At 42.5% G+C, this 25745-nt stretch overlaps 1 protein-coding gene across 1 annotated transcript; it reads right to left on the bottom strand.

Moving 5' to 3' along the window:
* Positions 1-2772: 2772 nt before the first annotated feature.
* Positions 2773-25692, bottom strand: tbc1d10aa (TBC1 domain family, member 10Aa). The gene is made up of 9 exons (XM_056280723.1): positions 25004-25692; positions 23195-23294; positions 16865-16972; positions 14231-14337; positions 13941-14055; positions 13023-13088; positions 7646-7835; positions 6079-6233; positions 2773-5463 (listed from the first exon to the last, which is right to left on the bottom strand). Exons 1-9 carry the CDS (start codon positions 25180-25182, stop codon positions 4933-4935), a joined length of 1551 nt encoding a protein of 516 aa, XP_056136698.1. The 5' UTR covers positions 25183-25692; the 3' UTR covers positions 2773-4932.
* Positions 25693-25745: the final 53 nt, after the last annotated feature.

The raw sequence follows: 25745 nt of genomic DNA, 5'->3' as shown, positions 1-25745 counted from the left end.
GGAAGATGGGTGCGTATGGGGGAGGGGGGGGGCAACTATGTGAGATTACAAAAAATGCCTCCACACTCCTCCAGGAGGATGATGGCCTAGTCAGGGCCCACAGGTGTGCAGCACTTACCCGCACACAGACCCCACACACCCTTTTCCTTTTGCTAAGAAATATCCTGTGGGCTTAACGGCAAACAGGTGATTAGCAGACACGATTACTATGCCTCACCGCCCTCTTCGCTCTTCACCCACGTCGCTTCATGTAAAATAAGCCTGCAGAGTGGCAAGCGGAGCTGAGAATACACTTCAATAGTGGCACTTTTTAAAAAAAAAATGTTTTTTACATCTGGTAGTTTTGGCCTGGGAGTAACCGGAGGGAGAAATGTGATGACATTCAAATTACTTTGCTAAATGCACCCCTGAGAACTTTTGCTTGTTATTCCAAGTTAAATTTATCAGCTTAGTATTAACCATATAACTAGACCATGTATGGAAACAAAGTGACTCCATGGAAACATAGTATAGGAGCCAAGACTACTGCTCCAACTTCCACAACAGCCTCTGCGTTATATGGTAGAAAAACTCAGCCTTCAGGCGGATCTAAAAACATTAACAGGCATAATAATAACATCTTTAAACAGCAGTCTCTGTTTGGAGTGGTTAGGAAAAGCTTACATGAGCAAGACCTGGGGGAGTGTTTACAAGATCATGGGAGAGACGACGGCAAGACGAAGCTGACACGTTCACACACGAGGGAACTTGTATGCACAAAGAATAGATTGCATAATGTGCACATAATTATAATGTCCATTAAGTGTGCAGCATTAGCAGTTCGGGACATCTTAATTTAACTAAATCACATATTTAAATTCAAATCCAAGCAATGTGAAGATCACCAGTACAAAGAGTCATTACCCGAAAAGCAATGTTGTCCAAAATAACACCAAGCGAGATAAGAATCAAAGCAAGGGGATTACTTTTGACACATGAAGATGAGTGCTTGCTGAGGGAAAAGCAGAGGGCTGATTCAATTATCAATCCTGGTCATGACATAGGGATACCCCCCCCCCCACACTTCTGATGTGTCTTAAAACAAAGACGTATGTTTTCCTTCGGTGCAATAAATAAGCTTTTTATTCCCCCTGCCACGAGAGGCTCACCTGTGTGCACCATTACAAGGCCTGGCCCTCATATTCATTACTGCGGCCTTTTAATTTGACCTGAGCCAACCTGTCATGCTCCATCAAACGTGGGAATCGGATACCTCAGAAACACAGGCGCCTTTGCTTTGCATTATGCCAACCCCCACTCCCACCCCCACCCCCACCCCCCACCCCCATGCCTTAACACACTGAGCCTGGGAGCAGAGGGAAAGTCACCCGCATCACATGAATCAACCACTGTGACAGGACTCCGTTGGGTCGGGGATCACATGGAGGATCACAAGTCTCTCTTTTACTGCCCCCTTCTCCCATCTCTATTAGCTGGGGACGAGAAAGGCGGGACGGCGCTCTAAAGGCATGTATTTCCGTTGATGAAGAGATAAATCAGATCATTTCTGGAGTAAGGGAAGAGAGCACAGAGAGCGCCTTTCTGGTGCCCTCCTTTTGAGATGTAAATGGCACGATGGCACTGAAATAGGGCCAGGTGTCCACTGCAAAGAGGGAAAGCGTGACGGTGCATGCATTCCTCAGGGACCTAGACCGTTAACTGTTGCTGTGCCTCGTGTGGACAAACATCAACAGATAACATAGTCCACAAAGGACACAAAATTAAACTAATCCCTTTAACTCTGTACACACAGCTAAACCAACATAATTTTTTATCATATCTCCACTGGACCCAACTCCAGTTGTGATGCGTTCAATGTAAATGCAAACTGGTCATTGCATGCATCACATGCAAGTCAATGATGATTCCTCATGACAGTTAAACCTCAGCTGCAGAAACCAAATTGCTCTCTGCCCTTACCTGTGTTTTTCTCCCCTTCCAACCCCCCACCCCCACCCCAACCTCAGCAGCCGATGACCAGAGGCCAACAGTTGGAGCACACACCCTGCCAGGTAACTTCAAATGAAGGCGGCAATTTGCACTAAATGCATAAGCCCAAGGCAAGCTGTTGGTATCCACTTCAATTATCTCACACCTTCAGGTGAGGGAAAGGGGTATTAGGTAATTCAAAGAAATGAGAGAAAAAAAGACAACAAATCAATTTAAAGTTTAGATGGCATGATTGTGGATAGCCCTGGCTGGTTTGGCTCATGCTGAGCCCTGAGGTTAGAGGTGAAAAGGTGAGGTATCTGTCAGGAGTGACCGCTTCGCTGTCCAGATAATTAAGTGATGACTGGTGCGTCACCTGCTGTTCAAAATGAGTCATTGCACATAGACTGAGCCCATGAGAGTGGCAGGGTGGTTTCTCTGCATTCAACCTGTATCATACACAAATTGTGTTAATTTGATGTGTAGTGGCCGTTTTTGGTTTACAGTGTTTCCTCACGAAGGGTCTTGGGTTCAATTCCAGCACATCTGTAAGGAGTTTTCCCCCGGTACTTCAGTTTCCTCCCACAGTCGAAAGACACGCATGTTGGGTGAACTGGAGTCTCTAAAGTCCCCATAAATATGACTGTTGAGTATGTGATATGGGCCCGCTGATGGACTGGTGATCTATCCAGGGTGCCTCCCTGCCCTCCACCCAGTGCCTGCTGGGATACTCCGCGGGTATAAATCATGTATGGATGGATAACAGATTTGTATCCGTAAAAGGAAAAGACATTTAATGTTCAACAATATCAAAATTTTATTTTTAAGTCACACCAGTAATTAATACATTGTCTTTTTTCATATCTATTTTTTCTGTAACTGTTATCTGGAAATTGTTATTCGCACATAGCAAAAGAATACTAATCTTGACCCCAGAGTAAAAAATTTAACTGGCACGCAGTTACTACAAAGAACCCCTGTTATCTAGGAACAAAACACTTTTTCTAGTGTTAAAACTTTCCATGCTGGTCGGCAATGCAAATAATTAAGAATTGTTCCCTCTGTAGTATAGCTGCTGAACAAAATAGACCGCTTTTGACAGAAAAATACATTTCATTTGAAACAAAGTGTTATTTTATAAATGTCATATCTACACATTGAGCATTAAATTAGAGCATTGCCACAAATGAAGGTGTGTAACAAAGCAACTGGGGAAAAAAAACAACCCTAAGTCAAAGAGACCATCTGAAAATTGTTATCCATTCAAACATTATTGCTTTTCTGGTACATTAACCTGTACACTGATTTTGCAGCAGATAATATGGAATGAATGCACACAAACACATTTTACTTAATGTTTGTTTGTCAATAGGTCAAAAATCCCACCAATATACCGTTGTGACAAATTGCATAAAATAGCCTCCCAGAAGTCAGTTGTCCAATTAACACCGCATTGGGCTGTGATCAAAAAGATTGTCTGCCATGTTCTGAGGACAACAGCCTTGTAATCCCAACAGTTCTCCCAATTTTCCAGATGAATGTGCCATCTTTTCAAACCAGAAAAGCTACAGATCCCAAAAATGGTTTGACAAATAAAATTGGAAAAAATAAAATAAAACGGAGACAAAGAGTGTATGTAGGGTCACAGGTGTTGATCATTAATCACCACAATATGGCACTGAATTGAATTGCTTTGGGATTTCTAGCCAAAACAAAAATGAAAACAAAACCCTGCAGTAACATAGTACAAAGACTTGGCTTTGACTAGGTACTCGAGCAATAAAAGGAGTATGGTCAGTCCCAAAAATTATTCTCCTTGCATTCACTTTCCAAGATGTCAAATTACTCAACAAATGCATATATAATACAGATTTACATTTGGCAAAAGGCAGTTTTTAGATAGATTAGCTTAGAAAGAAGGCAGGAATGTGTCATACAGTGAGGAATGTCCAGTGTTCTCTTTTCCATTGCCAACCCAACGTGAGTTATCACTGCTCATAAGTGTCTGAAAGTGCCTTGCACTGGGAGGATTAGCATTTCTACGGACTTAAGACACATCCCAAAACAGAAAAGCCCCATGCGCCACGGCATCCTGATGATTTGTGCACAAAACGTGCAAGGCACGTAAAATCATCCAGGATGTCATATTCTGTATTTTGTTGGTAAATAATGTTGAAAAAAATGTGCAGAATTGTACAAATGCAGCACGACGAAGCACAAAACTTAAGACAGATTCTGGGTTAATTACATTTAAACTCAAAACAACACACTGTATTTGAATAAAGTGAATCCAAATCATTCTGAGTCATTTTTCATGCAAAGAATAACTGATAATTCAACTGCAAAATGAAAGGCCGCCCTCTAGTGGGTGAAAGGAGCTTTTTAAATCTAGTGAACAGACGCAAGACACAATGAACAGTACTGGTTAACAACAACAAAAAAAATCAACAGTCGAGGAGTTTGTAGCAGATGTTAACATTCACTGCAGCTTAGCACTATCTGACTGAATTCAACCGTGTGGAGTTTGCATGAAGACTTATAAGCTTGTGACACCTCAGTGTTCATCTATTCATCAACCTCTAAACCAAACAAATAAGATATTCAAATGATGATGGAGATTACTCCCAGTTATTCTGTAACATTTCTCCCTTGCATATAGATTTATTTTCTATAATAGTGATGGTCTAAATGAAGGATGAAGATGAGGTAACATCAGCAACATGTGGGGCAAAGTTGTAGGCATCAAAGCAGTTTCACATTTTGCAGCGAAGTTTAGTGTGTAGAGAAAAGCATCCTAGGGAAAATGGTGTCTAAAACAGCATGCAGAATAAGAGAGCTGACTCTTGCTCATAACTGAATGGTGATCCTGGCCATGAGAAAGCATGGCATAATTGGCTGGTTTTGGGTGAGCTGTGCTGTTGCGCCTTGCAAACATGCATTTCCACACTCTACCTGGTGAGGGTGCTACAGGTATGTATCCTGCTCTGTGCTGCTGATGCTTTGAGTAGATAGCTGGAGGGGAGACTCTTTGGCGAGAGGGAGGTCGATAGGCGGTTGCTCCTGCTGGTGAGCTGTGTCTGTCACAGTCTGTGACACTGTCTGGGGCATCTCACTGACGACTGGAGGCTGGTCTGGTGGATCTCTGGGCTGGTGCTGAGGGACGTTAGGAAGAGGGTAAGGATTAGGGATCTCCGCAACCGGCTGGGAGGATTTCTTTATGCTCTTTTTCTTTTTGCTCTTCTTCTGCTCCTTGCTCGTCTCTTCCTTCTTCAACTGAGGGTTGGATAACGGCGGGGGCATGGGGACTTCAGCTATGATGGTGGGTTTCTGTTGGAGGTCCTGGCGCCTGAGTGGCTCAGCCAACAAGATGACCCGTGCACCATGCATTCTGGGAGGCGACCTGAAATTCAGCTCCCCTCGATTTTTCTTCCAGCGCTTCAGCTGGGTGTGATGCTCCCTTTCGATGTCTCGTGCAGTCACTGGTACCTCCAGAATCTACCAAAATACAAACGACATGAGCACAAGCTTAGAAGCTACTTTGCTGACAGAGCCAACTGACATACAACTTGATTTAACAGGAAATGTGGGGTATATTGATCAGACCTTGCAAGAAAATAAGTTCCTGCTGCATCTGTCCATTCGGACCCACAATGAACTTTGTCAGTAAATGTCAAAGGGCCTGGGGCTACTGTGGAATTGTGGTCACCCACAGTAAAGATGGTATTACCAATAAGAGAGGCTATTGTCCGCCTGGAAAGACTCTCACACAAGGCCTGGCATAGGAACCAGACAGTGGCCAACCAGCACTCTGGTCAATTTGTCTCTGTATCATTTTAAGCACTCTCCTCTCCTCCCTCCTCTACATTTCTGAACAGCCATTGTCCTCTGTAAACGCCATGTCTTCCATGACTGATAAAGGGCACCATTACATCACTATATATGAGCCCATTAGAGGCCTTTCTACAACTAGCAAGAAGCTGATACCAGTTGAATTGGTGACAGTTAATTCGGTTCTTTGTGGACACTTTTCTGCAAATCATTTGTAATGGAAAATGTTTAGTCAGCAATTTTCTTGCTATTTGTGTTTCAAATTATTGCTCTGCCTATTACCTCTCGGACAAGGAATCCTTCTTGCATGTAGCGTGGCTCTATAGCCCTGAGAAGCTCCATGGTTTCGTACTGGCCCTGGCAGACCTTCAGCTTTTCACGGGTCCCCAGCATGCACTTGAGCAGCACCAGACCCACACGGAATATGATCTTTACTCCTGAGGGACAGAAAGGAGCCAGGTCAGTTTGCATGAATTTGTTAAGGTCTTTGATGAGAAAGAACCAAACAATGGGTTGTTTGTAAATCCAGATTTAATCCTTAAAAAAAGATAAGAACCATTTCAATAAATCTTTTGGCATCCACCAATTTTGTCATATTTTGGATTTATTTGTGGGCAAGTTAAAAATTCAAGAACACTACAGATTTGCTGTATGCGCAAATTCAAAATACCATTGCTCAACCATGTCTTTAAAACTGCGAAAGTTCACAAATCATTAGCCTAATGCATAGAAATATTGGTATTAAAGGTTAGGATATAAAAAATAAACTCACATAGGTGTAAATTAATAGAAACATAATGGACCTACTTACTGCAAAAAATACTTCATGACTATCCATCCATCCATTATCCAAGCCGCTTATTCTAAGTAGGGTCGCGGGATGCTGGAGCCTAACCCAGCAGTCATTGGGCGGCAGGCGGGGAGACACCCTGGACAGGCCGCCAGTCCATCACAGGGCCGACACATTCACACCTAGGGACTATTTAGTATGGCCGATTCACCTGACCTACATATCTTTGGACTGTGGGAGGAAACTGCAGCAGCCGGAGGAAACCCACGCAGAGGATGACCTGGGAATACCCCCAAGGTTGGATAACCCCAGGGTTCGAACCCAGCACCTTTTTGCTGTGAGGCGACCACGCTAACCACTGCGCCACCATGCTGCCCTGCATGACTATATTTGGGTTACTTTGATATAAGAAAAATAGAAAAGAAAAATATAAATTCTAAAAAACTGACACAAAAATGCAAATGATGGCTCAGATGAGACCAGACACCAATACGAACCGATTCTGGAAAAGTTCTTTTTTCTTAGGTCAGTACTGACAGCAGTACTTTCATTTTTAAATGTATAAAGTTCTTTTTCTTCTCGATCCTTTTGACAGTGGCATGTCCCAATGCAATGGTAGGACTTGATCAGCTGTTTAGGTTCCTCCTTATTGTTTTTTGTTTTTTTTTTGCACTGAGCTTGTCCTATGGTGTTTCTGAGTCATTAATTATTGCAGCAGAGTTTACTGATGCACATGTTCAATTTACATACAGGTGGCAAAAACATCCAAGGCCAAAATACATAAGGGCAAATTTGGGGGGTTTAAAATGTTTCATGAATCAGACATTGATTTCTCCTATGCACTTCTCTCAGAAACAAATTTAAGAGAAATTCTGGAGAATATTTTTGCATGAGGCTCAACATATCTGTCAGTGATATCCATCTACTTGGGTGATAGTGAATTGTTTTAGATTTATCCTCAAAAATCCTTATTTACAATACTCAGTACCAGTAAAATAGATATAAGAGTAAAGAACTAGGAATAATAAATGTATCTGTGTGTTTGTGTGTGTGTTTTACCATCACAGAGGAACATGTCCCAGACACGCAGCACAGAGGCCCAGGGCAGGGTTCTGGAGAAGGCACACATGAACCACTCAGTCATATAGAGGATGGGGTCTATTTTGTGTTTCTCCAAGTGACGGTAGGAGAGGGGAGAGACACGACGCAAAAGCGCAAACAGGATTTCTCCATCCAGCTGTATTGCCTCCTGCAAAACGCAAAAGTAGAAGGAAATTAACCATTATAGTATTTTAGGGCTGAAAACACTAATGCATTGAATATAAGAAACCCTAGTGAAAAGGGATTTATTTAAAATGGGAGAACTGTTTTATCACCCTTTAATTTTGTCATAGGTGAAACATCCTTAATATAGTTAACATGCATATACAAACTAGACCCTAGATTTTAAATGACCCTACTTGTTCACCATGATTTTTTTCTTAATGAAACAATATTTTATCAGACTTAGACATGATAGAAATTCCTATTCTATCGCACCCAAGCAAACATTTTCGAGGCTTGGTGCATTGTAATGGGTAATATGCAGAATAGGTTTTACCATTCAAGCCATCTCTGCAACTTGTTGCAAGGACTGCACGATCATGGCAAAAATGGTAACCAAAAGTATGTTGCTAAATATTATGATCACCTTTATCATTATTATCATCATGATTATAAGTCTTTGTTGAATGAAACAAGATAACTTTATTGTACATTTGCAACTGATAACATTGGGGCTGTCCGTAATTTTTCACTTTACTCTTCATCACCTTTTTAAAAAAACCCACTATTTTAGGCATATCTTTCTTTCTCTATGATTAACGCCCATTTCTTTTGTTTTGGTCACATAAGAGCACATTGTGCAATTAAAGAACGTGATTGGGCAGGTGTAATGGAAACGTTTCATTTAACACATTATGCACTGAAAATATCTTTCAGACTCTTTAGTTTTGCTAAATGACACCATTAGTACAGAGCCTTGCAAAAGTGTTCAACCCCCTTCAATCAATCAATCAAGCTGCATTTTATACAGCGCTTTTCTAGCTGCAACGGCCACTCAAAGCGCTTTACATTTCTGGTCAAATCTGAATTTCAGACACCTGTTATAATAGAACACAAGCTGTTTTCTCTACAATCGCTACCTATTTTGAATTCGTAAGGCCACCGAAATGTGATTTACAACGATTAACTTGTTCACACGTGTATTACAAAAAAGATTTGACATGGGCCGTTTGAGACAATTGACATTAAGCAGGCCAGTGACAGACCTTACTCGGTATGCAGATAATGGATTGTCGACAGCAGTGGAATGGTCACCAGAAACTACAAAGTTATTTTCCTGCACCTAACATTGCCATTTCCATTATTACGATGTGGGAATGAATCAGAGCCTCTGAAGCACACAGGCTTTGCATAGCAACACGGCCAAATGGGTCTCCATGTTAACTGTTCAAATAGATTTAATCATTTCAGCGTATGCCAGGCTAACCACATGCATAAAAATTGGTTATCATCACTATTTTCTGGATTATAAAAGATACTCGCACGTCTGTTCCTGAACAATATTATTTTTGTGAACCCATAAGCTCTAACAGCATGTTTCCAAAGCCAAAATAAGTTATGTTTCACTGACTTTTTATTAATAAATTAAAAACTAAACTATAGTGCTTGCATAAGTATTCAACCAACCCCTTGTGTTCTGAAAGCTTTAAATTTACACAAATGACAAATTAACCCTAAAACAAACTCAGGTAAACACAATTGGATATAAATAGCGGGCGCCTGTAAGATATTAAAGTAATGGTCTTATTTATGGGTATAAAAAGCACTCTGTGTAAACTTCATTGGCCGGACATGAACTCCATCAAAAAAATGAAGACAAAGGAGCATAATACTGAAGTAAGAGACGAAGTGATTAAAATGCAGAAGGCGGGAAAGGGACACAAAACAATATCAAAGTGTTTGGATGTCCCACGGAACACAGTTGGATCCATTGTCAGAAAGTGGAAGCTGTATCACACAACCCAGACACTTTGTAGGACAGGCCGTCCCTCAAAGCTAAGTGTCCAAGCAAGACGTGGGCTGGTGAGGAAAGTCACAGATGATCCTGCAATCACTTTGAAGGAGCTCCAGAGATCAGTGGCTGAAACTGGAGTAAATGTGCATGGGTCAGCCCTATCACGGGCTCTCCATAAATCTGGTCTGTATGGGAGGGTGGCAAGAAAGAAGCCGTTGCTCAAAACTATGCATATAAAAGCACACTTGGAGTCTGCTACCAAGCATGAGAGACAGTTAGGATGTGGGTAAAGGTTTTGTGGTCAGATGAGATGAAAGCTGAGCTTTCGGGCCAAAACTGAAAGCGTTATGTGTGGTACAAACCTAACACTGCTCATGCCCTAAAAAACACCCTCCCTACAGTGAAGCATGGTGGCGGCAGCATAATGCTATCGGGTTGCTTTTCATCTGCAGGCACTGGGAACCTTGTTCAAATTGAGGGAAGAATGGATGGAGCTAAATACAGGGAAATATTGGAAGAAAACCTACCGCAGTCTGCCATAAAACTTAAGCTTGGGAGAAGGTTCACCTTCCAGCAGGACACTGATCCTAAGCACAAGGCTAAAGCAACAAAGGCATGGCTCAGCAACAAAAAGGTGAACATTTTGGAGTGGCCAAGTCAAAGTCCGGACCTAGACCCCATTGAAAATCTGTGGCACAGACTGAAAATCGCAGTTCAGAGGTGCCATCCCACCAACCTGCAAGACCTGTACAAATTCTGCCGAGAAGAATGGGCAAAAATTACCCCAGAACAATGTGCAAAGCTTGTACATATGTACCCCAAGAGAATCATGGCTGTTATTGCAGCAAAAGGGTACTCTACAAAGTACTGATATGTGGGGATTGAATACTTATGCAAGCACTGTATTTTAGTCTTCAATTTATTCAACAAAAGTCAGCGAAACAAATTATTTTGGCTTTGGGAACATGCTGTTAGAGCTTATGTGTTCACAAAAATAATACTGTTCAGGAACAGATGTGCATCTTTTATAATCCAAGTGATGACTGTCAAGGGGGTTGAATAGTTTTGCAAGGCACTGTAATTGCAGGGCTCCAAGCAACAACAAAAAAAATCTAGGAGCCTGCTCCTAAACCCAAAATATTAAGGAGCCAAATCAAATTTTCAGGAGCCAAAATAAAGTGATGTCATATGCTACATTGTTAAAGGGCTGCATCACACTGCCTTTTCGTTCCCCTCTGTACTGTCTGCCTTTGTTTGCTCTGCCTTCCATAGTCTACACCAGTGTTTCCCAAACCTCTCTTGGAGGACCACTTGTCCTGCATGTTTTAGATCTCCCCCTGCTCCAACATGGCTGATTTAAATGATCAGTTTGTTATTAAGCAGCTTCAGGAGTTCATAACGAGTTGATCATTTGAATCAACTGTGTTGGAACAGGAGAGATCTAAAACATGTAGGACAAGTGGTCCTCCAGGAGAGGTTTGAGAAACACTGGTCTACACAATGTATTCTTTACATAAACAATATGTGCAATGTTGAACATACTGCAATCATAACCATAAATACTTAAAATGTCCACTCTTCTTTTTTTCACTTTTTATTCAACTGTGTACAGTTAGTCGTTTCCTGCTTATTCAAGCTACAAGTCCATATCTCCCACCACCACCGTGTCAGTGTCACTTGGCCAGCCAGTGTAGTCTAACCCTAAACTATAATAAGCCCCTAGCCCCCTGTTGCACCCATGTTAACGCTTGCACCATCTGCTCCAAAAGCACTCATTTTGTGTACCCACCAGTTTGGACTGGGTGGATCTGCATTTTCAAGCAGCGACTTGATAGTATTTAGGGTTCCTTCTGCATGACTGTGATCAAGTTCGGCCAACCCCACTAGACGGGTCACAGCTGTTCCATCAGATAAGTGCCTACAGTATACAATAACATTGTCTTTTCCTCAGGCATCTGTCCCACAATCAGTTATAACAGAGATGTAATTTGCCTTTAAAGCCCCCTCAAGCACACTGCTTTTCAATTCATCTGCAATGCAACCAACAAACTCTGTATATGCTGTATCATTATAAGTCTTTGACACACCTATGCCATTCTTCTTCATCAATAGAATCCGAGAGCTTACTTTGTGAATAGTATTTCTTTCACTGCAATCACGTAGGCTGCGCTGAATTATATTTTCAATTCCCTCATCTCTTTTTCTGCGACTTTATCACTAGCACATTGCACTGCTTTCACTATTGGGGTGGCGTGAGGGGCAGACTGAGCAGTGACACAATCTCTGGCATGCTTATGTTTTTTACTGTCACCATGCTTCTTCGTGGTTTCCTTTTTAAAATGACTTGAACCGGCAATGAACTCTGTTTTACCAGCAATCTCTTGTCCTACTTGAGCACAAAACGTGCAGTACATTTTCCCCTTGTCATAACGTAACCAGGCGAACTCTTATAGCCAAGCTGATTTAAACTGTCTTGTAGGGATGGGAGCCACGGGGATGGGAGAGGAAGACTCCACTTGTGGCACTTGGTTATCATCATCTGTAAAGGACTGCACACTGATTGAATCGGGCTGGGATGACTCAAATGTCACTTGAGAACCTTCCCCAGTCAAATTGGTCTCAACATTGTTGGCATCTGGTGTAGAGGAGGCTGGGTTTGGACAGCCAGGGAATTTGAGTCTGATAGTTTTCATTTGCGCATTTCGTTTTCTTGGTAGCTGGCTAACGTTAGCTAACTACGCAGTTGGCTACATCTAACTTCTAAATTCAAACTCCATCAAACTAAATTAAACACCGTTCATAAAGTTAACGCTTCACATTTTTAACCTGATAAATGTGATTTTAAACCATCTTCAACCACTGTTTCTGTTCATCTGTGCAGCCGACGCTTCAACCACCGTAAGACAGGAGTACAGACAAGTTCACATATTGGAAAACGTACAGGAGTTCATGCGATAGGTCAGGTAGACGCAGGCGCGAGAGGAGATGAGAGTTCAGTACACAAACAAAACGTATGGCCATTTCTTTTTCTTTTTTTGCTTGTGGGTAATGGTGGCCACTGGCAACTGGCAGGAAAAAAAAAGGTCGCAAAATTAAAGTTAGTCGCATTGGCGACCATTTTAGTCACCATCTGGAGCCCTGAATTGTGGAAACAAAATTCCAATATCTGATTATTTACAATTAATTGCACTAATAGTATCAACACAAAATTATGGTTTATCAAGACGAACAATCCATTTGTTAACTGTCCTACCAATACGAATCAGTTGAGAGCGAAGTAACTCTTGACTGCAGTAAAGGCCAATTCTATCCTATGCTTTTAATATCTTTCAATACCCAACATAAATGCTTTCAGAAGGAAACATATTCCAGTCTCACCAGGCCAGGACTATAGTATCCGGGAAGATACTTCTCACAAATTTGGACCAGCCCCCAGAAGGCATCCTGTGGAAAAAAATACAGATGAAGTCAGTAAACTAAATAGAACTATTCCTCTGAAGGGATGTTTCTCCTGTGTTAAGATGGAAATCACTAACATGCAAAATGTGGACATGGAAAACCTGACTTAAAAGTTGGGGGAAAAAATACAATATCACTCCCCCACGTTGAAGTATGTTTTATACACACTGAAGTAACTTTTTGGCACCAAATGTCACATTTTCATGCTAGGAAAAATCTAAGAGCAGACCTTTTGCACACCTGTAGATCGACAGGTGCATAGGACAAAATCATGGGTCAACAAAGGCAGAACAAAAAACTCCTGCACACTGTCCTTTATACTTGCAGTCAGAGATCTTTAATAATTGATAACACAACATTTCGGTACACAAGATCTCTGACTGCAAGTGTAGAGAACAGTGTACGGAAGTTTTTTGTTATGCAAGTGAAAATTAAATTTTATGAGAAATTTGTGGAAGGATGAAATGGGCACGCAGACACTATTCTTTGGAAATGTTTAGCTTCTTCTCCAGCATATTATTGAAGATTGAGATGTGTGCAATCAATTTTGTTTTTATTTTTCGAGATGAGACGCAAATATAAAGTCCTGGCCTTTTTTTCCTCGCAAGGCCTCTAAGGGTTCACTATCAAAACTTGATCATATATCAACAATTAGAATGAGAATAACTTTGCGGGCTGTGAATAACAAAATATAGAGATTTTGTCATTGTAGCAGGGACATATTGATAACTTACACAAGACCTATTGACACACAGGGTGAGAACACATTTCCGTAATGAGGGAAACAGCTCTCGAGCAGTAGGATTCACAAGGTCATTCTAGCAGACCAAAGCATACCTCAGCAGGCATGTGCATTAGCAACACAGCAGCAATGGGAGCCTGAGCCTGACAGTAGCCCTCCTCTGGCCTGTATAGAGTATAAGCCTTGAGAACACGGAACAGGTCCTGCTGCCTGTGGTGCAGACAGACACAGATGCACACACACACACACACACACACACACACACACACACACACACACACACACACACACACACACACACACACACATAAAAAGACACAGCAGTCATATCAAATGTCAAATACAACTGTCATTGATTATGTGTTGAGGTCAGAGCACAGCTTACCCATGTCCTCCCCGTGACACAAACATTTCATGGAAGGGAAACTGTCGATGAAGGTCCTTCTCAATCACATCCAGCCACTTTGGGTCCCCCGGCAGGCTGTCCAGCTCCTAAGAAAACCCACAGAGGACCATCAATTCCTATTCTAATACAGTACAATAGTTCGACTAAAGCCTCGAGTAAAAAAATAAAAACTGCTTCGGTGAATTTTCTTAAAATGAAATGATCCAATTCTTCCGGCTAACACATCCTCAGTGGAAGAGGCAGAGTCTGAAGACTTGGGGGAAACCCCACCCATATCCCTGGCAGAGGTCTCTGAGGTAGTTAAAAAGCTCCTCGGTGGCAAGGTGACGGGTATGGATGAGATTCGCTCTGAGATGCTGAAGGCTCTGGACATTGTTGGACTGTCTTGGCTGACATGCCGCTTCAGTATTGTGTGAAGGTCGGGGACAGTACCTGTGGAGTGACAGACTGGGGTGGTGGCTCCCATATTTAAAAAGGGGGACCGGAGGGTGTGCTACAATTATTGGGGCATCACATTACTCAGCCTACCTGGGAAAGTATACTCGTGCTGGAAAGGAGGCTCCGACCGACTGTCGAACCTCAGATCCAGGAGGAACAATGTGGATTCCGTCCTGGCCATGGAACAACGGACCAACTCTTTACCCTTGCAGAAGTGCTGAGGAGGCCATGGGAGTTTGACCAGCCTGTCTACATGTGTTTTGTGGACTTGGAGAATGCTTACAACCATGTACCCCGGGGCCCTCTGTGGGGGGTACTGCGGGAATATGGGGTACCGGGGCAATTGTTACAAGCCATCCGGTCCTTGTATAACCAAAGTGAGAGCTGTGTCTGCATTCTCGACACAACGTCAAACACATTTTTGGTGGGTGTCAGACTCTGCCAAGGTTGTCCCTTGTCTCCGATTCTGTTTGTGATATTCATGGACAGGATCTCAAGGCACAGCCAAGGTGAGGAGTGTGTCCATTTTGGGAACATCAGAACTCCATCTCTGCTCTTCACAGATGATGTAGTTTTGTTGGCTTCATCAGAATGCGACCTCCAGCGCACAGTGGGGTGGTTTGCAGCCGAATATGAAATGGCCGGGATGAGAGTCAGCACCTCCAAGTCTGAGGCCATGGTTCTCTACTGGAATATGGTGGATTGCGCCCTCCGGGTTGGGGATGAGTTGTTGTCTCAAGTCAAGGAGTTCAAGTACCTCGGGGTCTTGTTCATGAGTGAGGGTAGGGTGGAGCGGGAGATTGACAGGCAGATTGGTATAGCATCAGCAGTAATGCGGACGTTGTACCGGACTGTTGTGGTGAAGAGAGAGCTGAGCCGGAAGGCACAGCTCTCAATTTACCAGTCAATCTTCGTTCCAACCCTCACCTATGGTCATGAGCATTAGGTAGTGACCGAAAGGGTGAGATTGCGGATACAAGCAGCTGAAATGAGTTTTCTCCGTAGGGTGTCTGGGCTCAGCCTTTGAGATAGGGTGAGGAGCTCGCACATCCGGAGGGAGCTTGGAATAGAGCCACTGCTCCTTCGTGTCAAAAGGAGCAAGTTGAGGTTGTTCGAGCATCTGATTAGGATGCATCCTGGGTGCCTTCCTTTGGAGGCTTTCCGGGCACGGCCAACTGGGGGGAGACCCTGGGGTAGACCCAGAACTCGCTGGAGGGACTAAATGTCCAATCTGGCCTGAGAACACCTTGGGATCCCTCAGGATGAGCTAGAGGGTGTTGCTGGGAAGAGGGACATCTGGAGTGCCCTACTTAGCTTGCTGCCACCACGACCCAATCCCGGAGAAGCAGCTGAAGATGAACGAATGAATGAACAATTTATTTCGAAGGGTTGCATTTGTGTGGGAGGGACTTGAGTTGGAAGATTGGGGGTGGCCTGCTCATTTGTGCATGTGTTATCCATATGTTATAATTTCTACATTCACAATTACAGATATTTATTTAACTAAGGACTTCTAAAGCCTTCAACAACATTGAACATAATCCAAATATTACCAACAACCATCACTTTTAGAAAATAAAATATATATTTACAAAGAAAACAATGGACCTTATTTCACCATAAAAATGCTTAAACACCAGATGCCTTGAATGAACATGTATAGACTATTTACAATGTGATTGTTTTAATTCTGATTACCATCCATATTGGGAAAAATCATGGACGGTAATCTGTTTGTCTACAATCATTTGTTCCTTGCTTGTGTGGAAACCCCCCCCCCATACTAAACAACTACTTTCTCTGACTGAGCAGCAAATGCATTGTTGATTGGTTTTGGATGAAAAATTACAGACATTTAGACATCTGGGTAACCAGACTGTCTGATTGAAAACCAATGTCTCAGAAATATGTAGTGTTTGGCTGCCGAGCAGTAAATAAAGGTTTATGTTCCTTCATAAAGGAGGCTTGGATCTCCTTCGTTGCGGATGTACGGTGAGCATAAACAAACATACCCTTTTGAAGTCAAACAATTTCTGCAGAAAACTGAAAACTATAATTCAGTCATACAGTACTCATAGGCACCCACAGTTTCAATAATGTTTTCAGATGAAACAGAGATTTAAAAAAGGGGAAAAAAAAGCTGTGAGGTAGAAGTGAAAGAGGATGCTGCCAGACCTGAAACTTTCCTTGGTTCTGCTCCCTCTTCACCTTTCCACCTGACAGATAGAGCCATGCACGGCCTCGGAGGGCAGGAGGGATCCCTTTTTGGCACCGCAGTCGCACCTGGACCACAGATGCAGACACAAAGTCAAGAGTACACCCAACAAAACAGCAGAGAAATGGAAAATATTGTTAATGTGCTCCCAAATGGACAGAAATATTCTAGCCATTAGATACATCCAGTAACCACTGCTGCAAACGTTTTTCCTCAAACAAAAATAATGTTTTTCTAATATAGCTGCAACAGTCCGGGTAGCGTAGCAGTCTATTCCGTTGCCTACCAACACAGGGATCACAAGTTTGAATCCCTGTGTTACCTCCGGCTTGGTCAGGTGTTCCTACAGATAAAATTGGTCGTGTCTGTGGGTGGGAAGCTGGATGTGGGTATGTGTCCCGGTTGCTGCACTAGTGCCTCCTCTGGTCGGCCGGAGTGCCTGTTCAGGGGGGAGGGGAAACTGGGGGGAATAGCGTGATCCTCCCACGCGCTACATCCCCTGGTGAAACTCCTCACTGTCAGGTGAAAAGAATTGGCTGGTGACTCCACATGTATCAGAGGAGGCACGTGGTAGTCTGCAGCCCTCCCCAGATGAGCAGAGGGAGCGCAGCAGCGACCAGGACTTGGAAGAGTGGGGTAATTGGCCAAGTACAATTGGGAGAAGGGGGTCCAAAAAATAAAAGATAAAACATGGCTGCAACAGATGCTATTAATTTAACAGATCATACGTATAAAATAATGAAAATATATCAGATTTGGTCACAAACTCCTTACATACAAAAGCTGTGAAATCTGTGGCCAATCAAAGAACGCTACACTACTAATTTCTGCTTTAAGACTCGTATTAGCTTTCAGAGCAATCTCGCACAGCGAAATGAATCCCAGCAAAGTTCTTATGATGGGATGTGCCATCTCTTTGAGTACTTTGTTTAAGTCGCAGACAAAAGTGCAATCCTTATCTCATCAATGTCTGGAGCTAGCAAGGTAGGCAGAAAACATGAACTTCCCACTGCTATGTCTCAGGTTATGCATTATCCCTTTATAGCTGGCAATACATGAGCTCCACAAATGTTGTAAACTGCAGGACACATTCTGCTGAGGTGTACTATGATTAACAGCACTTGTTTTAGTCTTGAGGATCTGAACTCTGATGAATTACATAAATCAATATGCAAACTATGATACTAAAACATTTTGGACATGTGTGGTGAAAAAATCCCATATTCTAGCATACCAAGATGAATCTGTGTTGCATGCTAAAACCAGCACAGATCATCTGCTGTTCTTTCAAATCAGCAACAGTCTCTGCACCATATGCTGCAGTCTTTTAACAGGAGAAAACAAGCACAAAGGGAGCTTCACTGAAATGACAACTTGCCAAGACCTTTAGGGTTGTGACTTTTACCTCACCCATGACCAGACTTTATTGGATGAAAATCCACAGCAAAAATTGTTTAGAGAAAGTTATATATTTAAGTGGATAAATATGCATAAAGATTATTTCAACCAAAAAAAGTAGTTGATGAGCTGCTAATACTCTTCAAAAAAAAAAACTAAAAAAAAAAAGTTTATGAGTCATGCCAAAAGAAATATAGTTCAGAATGAGCTAATTTTTTCCATTTTAGATGGTTAAACAATGCATTTTTTTCTAATTGGGTCATTTTTCTGAGTGACTACTGAATATTAGGCTCCATAAAAATCCAGCTAATCTCATCAGATAAATATTTAGCATTCATACAATCAATTCATTTTGACTCTTCCATTGGAAGGCAATTATTTGGAGGGATTTTCAAGTATGCTTCATGTAACCACAGCTATGAACTCGTTCGTGTGTCCCACACTGGAAGCTAGACTACATCACTGAGCTGAAAATCAGATAAGGTGTTCTGTCACACAGGGGATTTGACCCTCTGCTTGACCGGGCATCTGAAGGCTGGATTTCAAGATTTTAGTGCTCTTGATGGGTCTTCTTTTATTGATCTTCCATATATAGGGAGTATGTAGCTAAATATGAATTTTGAATAATTAGGCATAATTCTTATGATTTTATAAACTTTCAAATTATTCTCAGCTGACATCAAAATGACACAACCCAACAGCTATCATCTCTTTTTTGGGGTTTGACAATGGGTGAAATTACAAGTCTAAACCTACTGCTGACACACTGACATTTAGTTTCACATCACACTTTCATACATTATCTCACAAGAGTTTGATTATGTTTGCCACTGTGCTTAATGGTCTATAGGACCAGGTCAAAATTAAACCGATCATATAACCTTGCACTCCCTAGAATGTGATTTCTAGAAATGCATGTTTGTTTTCTGATATAATGTTGGCACTCTTTCCCAAGGAGAGTGCAACACACTAGGGCCACACAATTAATCGAATAGTAATCGCGATCATGATTTTAGCTTCCCACAATTAAATGAACATGATCAACTGCGATATTGACATTTAAAACGTGTGCTCCGCTCATGGAATGCTCCGCTGCACATCAAATCAAGTGCTTCCTTAACTAACTGCCTGACCAATCACAGCTGTTCCCTTAAAGCACCAACCCTGCAGTGGCAGCCAGTGCAAAAATTTTCTGGTTGTTGTGGTTGCAGTCCAGAGTAGATGAGTAAGAGCAAAATAAATATTAAATGTCTGGAGCAGAAGGTGAAGAGCTAGCCCCGCAAAACAGATCATCATCCCTTGTTTGGAAATATTTTGGATTTAGGGCAAGTGATGTCAACCGGGGAAGAGGAAAAGAGGAAGGCCAAAGAGGAGGTTTATGGATGTGGTGAGGGAGGACATGCAGGTGGCTGGTGTGACAGAGGAAGATGCAGAGGACAGGAAGAAATGGAAATGGATGATCTGCTGTGGCAACCGCTAACGGGAACAGCCGAAAGTAGTAGTAGTACTAGATATCAACCAAGAACAAGTCATATGCAAAGAGTGCTGCCGTAGAATTGTGTGTGCACCACAAAGCAACACAACTAATCTTTTCAACCGCCTGAAAAAAAACACCACAAACTGCAGTACGATGAATGCATGAAGGCCAAGAAGAATAACGTTGCTAACGTTAGCTCACTGAATCCCTGTCCTTGTCCAGCATCAACTCAGACATCCATAACAGCAACACTGTACAGCTCACATCACCATATCCATCCAGCTCCCAAAGATAGACTGAAATAACCGATGCAGTTGCATTCCTTTTAGGTCAAAGTTATGTGTCCAATAAACACTGAGCAATGAAGGCTTCAGGAAAATGGTCAACACACCAGACAAAAGATATGTGAGCCCCTCACATACTTATTTTTCCAAAGTGGCATTACCTGCGCTGTATGCAAAACGTCAAGGGGAAATAAAGAGGGATGTCACAGCTGTCAAGTACTTTGCGACTACCACTGACCTATGGTCAAGCAGAACAATGGAGCCGTACTTGAGCCTGACAATTCATTACATCGACGGTGATTTTAAAATGAATAGTCGATGTTTGCACATCATTTTTCCCACAAGACCACACAGGAGAATCAATTGCCCAGGGACTGAGGGAAGCGATGGCCTCTTGGAGCTTGCAGGAGGAGACTTGTCTGCATTACAACAGACAATGACTCTACGTTGTGAAGGCAGCTTCTCTGAATAAATGGATGAGGCTCCAGTGCTTTGGCCACAGGCTCCACCTAGCAATAGGTGAATAGCAGGATATATTTGAAAAAAAGAAAAGAAAGAAAGAAAAAAGTGCATGTAATTAATTGAAATATGTTGTGTAATCCGTGAAGATTAATTGTATGTAATCTGTGCTGATTGTGTTAATATGTGAGTGAATACTTTGTTAATAACAATAGTAATATATCAATAATATGATGGGGATTGTTTATCAAATGTGTATCAAAGCAGGTAAAGTTTTATTTTGTGCTTTAATTTTATATATAAATCTCTTGTTCTTTTTAGAGAATGCAATGACAGCTCCTTGGATTGACCACGCAGTCGGTCTTTGCAAAAAGCTGGTGAGCAGTGTCTCCTAAAGCTGGAGGCGTAAAAAGGAGCTAGCAGAGGCACAAAGGCACCTGAAGCTTCCAGAGCATGCACTGAAGATGGAGTGCCCCACAAGGTGGGGATTCGAGGCAGGCCATGATACAAAGAATCCTGGAGGGCATCCAGGTAGTGTAGCGGTCTATTCCGTTGCCTACCAACACGGGGATCTCCGGATCGAATCCCTGTGTTACCTCCAGCTGGGTTGGGCGTCTCTACAGACACAATTGGCCATGTCTGCAGGAAGGGAAGCCGGATGTGGGTATGTGTCCTGGTCACTGTGCTAGCGCCTCCTCTGGTCGATCAGGACGTCTGTTCAGGGGGGAGGGGAACTGGGGGGAATAGCATAATCCTCCCACGTGCCACGTCCCCTTGGTGAAACTCCTCACTGACAGGTGAAAAGAAGCGGCTGGCAACTCCACATGTATCGAAGTAGACGTGGTAGGCTGCAGCCCTCCCCGGATCGGCAGAGGAGGTGGATCAGCAACCGGGACGGCTTGGAAGAGTGGGGTAATTGGCCGGATACAATTGGGGAGAAAATTGCCCCCCCCCCCAAAAAAAAGTCCTGGAGCAGCAAGCCATTGCTTATGTCTTGTCCACTGACAGAGACCTCATCCCCACACGACAGCACACTGATGTCCTGGAAGCCATCAACAAATCCCTCCAACCTCTGACTGAGTTTACAGATGCGCTTTCCAATGAAAAGTATGTCAATGTTTCCTTTATAAAGCTAGTCCTCCACCTTTTCAGCTCCTCTATCCTGAAAGTGAAGGATGATGATCCAGATCTAACATGCATCATCAAGACCAAAATCCTTAGCTACCTGGATGAAAAATACAAGTATCCTCTGACACAAGAGCTGCTTGGCCTCTGCTCTTGATCCACGGTTCAAGCTGCGATACATCAGTGAGGACAATGTTGCACTAATCCAAGCCAGACTGACTTCTGAGATGGCAAGGACTGCGCAGTGCCTGCAGGCATGATAGTAGTAATTATTGTGATTACATACAAATACAGAATTTATTATAAATGAAATGAAGTGGATTAAAATGTGCTATGAAATCAACTGCTGTAATGTGCTGTTATCTACTTTCTGGATATGGATGTTAAATATGTTTTATTAGATTGAATTGGGTATTCATTATTTTATTTACCATACTCTTTTCAAGGAGATGGGCCCAACTTATCCCCGCATTGCGACTGCTGAGGATGCACCCACTTCAAAGAAAAAGAAGACCTTGGGGGGCTTCTTCAAGACCACTGAGGGAACCACACCAAGACCCCACCAGTAACAACAAGCTATAGCCTCTGAACTACAGTCTTACTTACAATTAGGCAACCTTGACAGTGAGGAGGACTCGCTGGGATGGTGGAAGGAACACCAGAGACTCTACCCACTACTCTCAAAACTGGCAAAATAGTACTTGTGCATTCTGGCCACAAGTTCCCCTTCAGAGAGGGTTTTTAGCACTGGGGGAAATGTGACCTGCCTTCGCTCATCTCTCAAGCCAGAAAGTCATGTACCAACAGAACAGAATGAAGAAATAAAAATGACAACTTTCACTGTCTGACCTTTGAACCTACTGGCACAGCAGGCACAGTGAAATTATTTGGCATGCACTCTTGTGTCATGGTTTTCTGAGGGGGCTGTTGGCAAGCACAGTAAATGTTACTACAGTGAGAACAGGCTACCAACAACACCTCAGCCATTGTGTGTTTAGCCTATGACTTTGAATTACTTTATTACAGTGTTTGGTCATGTGCTGTCAGTGCAGCTCCACCCCAACTCTCAGACTGTTGTTTGTCACGTGGCACATTGGGTGACTTGAGATCTAGGGATGGGTCGTGTCCTGCCCTGCTGCTGATTCATGGAAATGAGGTTAAGCTGCAGCTCAGCATTTGCAAAACGAGGATATTTCACACGGGAAGAACCCGCTAGACTAGTGAAGATGAAACACAAAGTCCTTATGTAATAAAACAGTGAGACCTTGACTACTGCCATTGCCTTGCCTCTTGTTTTGTAGGCTTTACAAAAAGTACTTGTTACTATAAACCATTACTATAAACTACTTTGGATAGGGAAGCAGTTGCTCGGACACTCAAAAACAAATAGTACTAAAATACCAGTATACAGGTCCCTTCGGGCAGATCATTAAATACTGTGAAATATCAATAAATATTGTAAAATGCTTTTGGAATCTTTTCTAACTGTTTGTGAGTGGCAACCAAGTGGCAACTTGCAATTTCATGAGTTAAGGCTTTGGTCTGACCTTATTGTGTCTCTTGACCATCCACTTGTCCCAGTGGCTAAGCATGTCAAGCCATTTCACCTCCCTTTGCCTCAGCACTTCTGGAGGCACCTCCTGAGCCCTGGGGAGACAAGGGAGAGAGAGAGGAGTGAGAACAGCTGCCACTACTTTATCAATGTTTGATCACACCAGATAACTTATAACTTGACTTACACTTATTTCTTTGGTGAGAGAGCAGGGCCAGCTAAAAGAAACAATTCTCTAATTTGACCAGTTTGAGATCATACTTAGGCCTATATCCTAAGGCTATTAAAAAGAATCTGCAACATAAAATGGTAGACACTGGGGGACAGGTACAGATAGAGTAAATGAGCGTAGTTGCATCAGTCTCAATAAATGTGACACAACTAGCCTTACTTTGAGGAATACAGAGAGAAACGCCAATGCAGCCAACATATAGTTATGTCTGTTAAATGTCCACGACCTAAAGTCATGGTGGACCTGTCACATGATGTAGTCCTAATTTAAGTATGAAACATTCAGATCTAAGAAAAGGGCCAGAGCAATGAAGATTCTCAAACTGAAAAAGTAAAATACAGGCTAGCCTAACCTACATTATGATGGAGGGCTGATGCCTAACAAAGCCATGTAATTATCTGATCGGCCCAAGCCTGTAATTGGAGGGTATGAAAAATCTTCAAAAAGAGCTTTTTTCTTTTTTTTTTCTTTTTAAGCTTGAGACAGCCCTCTCCCTTTTAAAAGAAGGTAGTCTCTTTTATGGATCTGTCCAATACTCTTAAGACTCTGGCTTCATCTTCACAAGAACTTAAGCACCCTGAATTTTTGACTACCTATAAAAGTCTGTGCCAGATGAGGCCCTCTAGTAATAAGGAACCAGAGCTGTGGCCTGCCAAAACTCCAGAAAACAGGAAGGTCCCAGCCAGCCAGTGCTTGGCACAACATTCACTCATTCCTTCCACTCATTCAGTGTTTGTAGGCCTGAAGCCCTGAGTGCAAGAGAAGGAGGAAACCGTGTTCTTCATAATCTTAGTGTAGTCCGTTTCTATGTTGAATACAAAAATCTAAACAAAAATAATAATAATGTAACTTGGGTACCCAAACTCCGACAAATTTTGACTACTTTCGAAGAAAGTTATGATGTAATGTTTCGAGAACATGAGTCAGGTAAGAAGTCATCAGAATATGTAATTAATTTCAAAAGGAGGACAAAACAATGTAACATGTTTGAGTGCATTTTGGTTAAGTCAACGAAGACCCTGCTGACTTCAAAATGAGCCCACTGTCATCCACAAACATGCATTGAGGCAAGGTGTAAACACAAATGGATAAAAAATAGACACACACACACACACACACACACACACACACACACACACACACACACACACACACACACACACACACAGCTAAACCTTTCCAGGCTTTCGGATGTCTGGGGGGGGGGGGGACAATCATATGTAGAGAAACAAATAAAGATAACGCCTGTCATACAGCTATCCTTACACCCTGCAAGGGTTCAGTATTTTGTTATGGCTTACTTAGAAACAGGGCAAAGACGGGCATCAACAAGACGCTATGTGCCACGCAGCTCGTTGGGCAGGGAGAATAAATCTCTGTTGTGGAGAAGCAGAATTTATGCTAACTTTTGCAACTGGGACAGTAAATCAACTGCATCATAATCATATCTCGGCGCAAATATTCAAGTCTATCCCAGTAGAAATGGATTTTGATCGTTTGAGTAGTCAACAGAACGACTTGATCGCAGTTTAATGGAAACCAAGGCATAGCATAGTTTGCAAACAAACTCACGTCTCCTCCGAGTACTGCTGAGCCCCACCAATAAATCCATATTTATCGGTTTGTCTGTCACTGGTGAAGCCGTTGATCTCAGAGTCGGATCCCAAAGAACTCTCATCGTCGATATGACTGCTGCTAATTGTCCTGATACTTCTTGTGTCTAACTGACGGCCGTTTTCTATTTTGGCCATTGTAGCTTAGCTAGTTAGCAGGCTAGCTTGGCTAGCGTCAACGAGCTTGATGACAGCTAGCTTAAAAGTCGAAACTATTTTCTGGCAGCATCATCCAATGAACATCGATGCCATAGTTGTTTTCGGCACTAGTCAAGCTGCAGGCTAAATCGCTAAAAAATTAGTTGTCAAGGAAAATATAACCAATTTTCCTCCCAGTATAAAGTGAGGCCAGAACAAATGGAGACCTAATTTGGAACACACCAGATTGATTTGTTTCGCTAGCTCGCATTAACGTTCGACTAAACGGCGTTAGCTAATGTAACGTTAGCCAGATGTCAAGACAATCCTAGACTGATCGTCTTTACTTTCAGCTAACTAGCAACCGCTTCATAACATAACGTTTCCCCCAAAAAGGTTCAGTAAGCAGGCTAACGCAACATTTTCTTTTCTAGCGACGATCTACTTCGTTAGGTTAACGTAGTCCTGATTCCGTGTATATCACTCCCGAGTCTGCTTGGTCTCGTCTGTCCCGAGTCGTTCAACCGAGACTGTCACATTTTTGTGATGAGGCGTTAGCCCCC

The sequence above is a fragment of the Lampris incognitus genome, chromosome 1 (assembly GCF_029633865.1).
Source record: "Lampris incognitus isolate fLamInc1 chromosome 1, fLamInc1.hap2, whole genome shotgun sequence".
Classification (NCBI taxonomy): Eukaryota; Metazoa; Chordata; class Actinopteri; order Lampriformes; family Lampridae; genus Lampris; species Lampris incognitus.
This window is presented reverse-complemented; position numbering and strand designations above follow the sequence as displayed.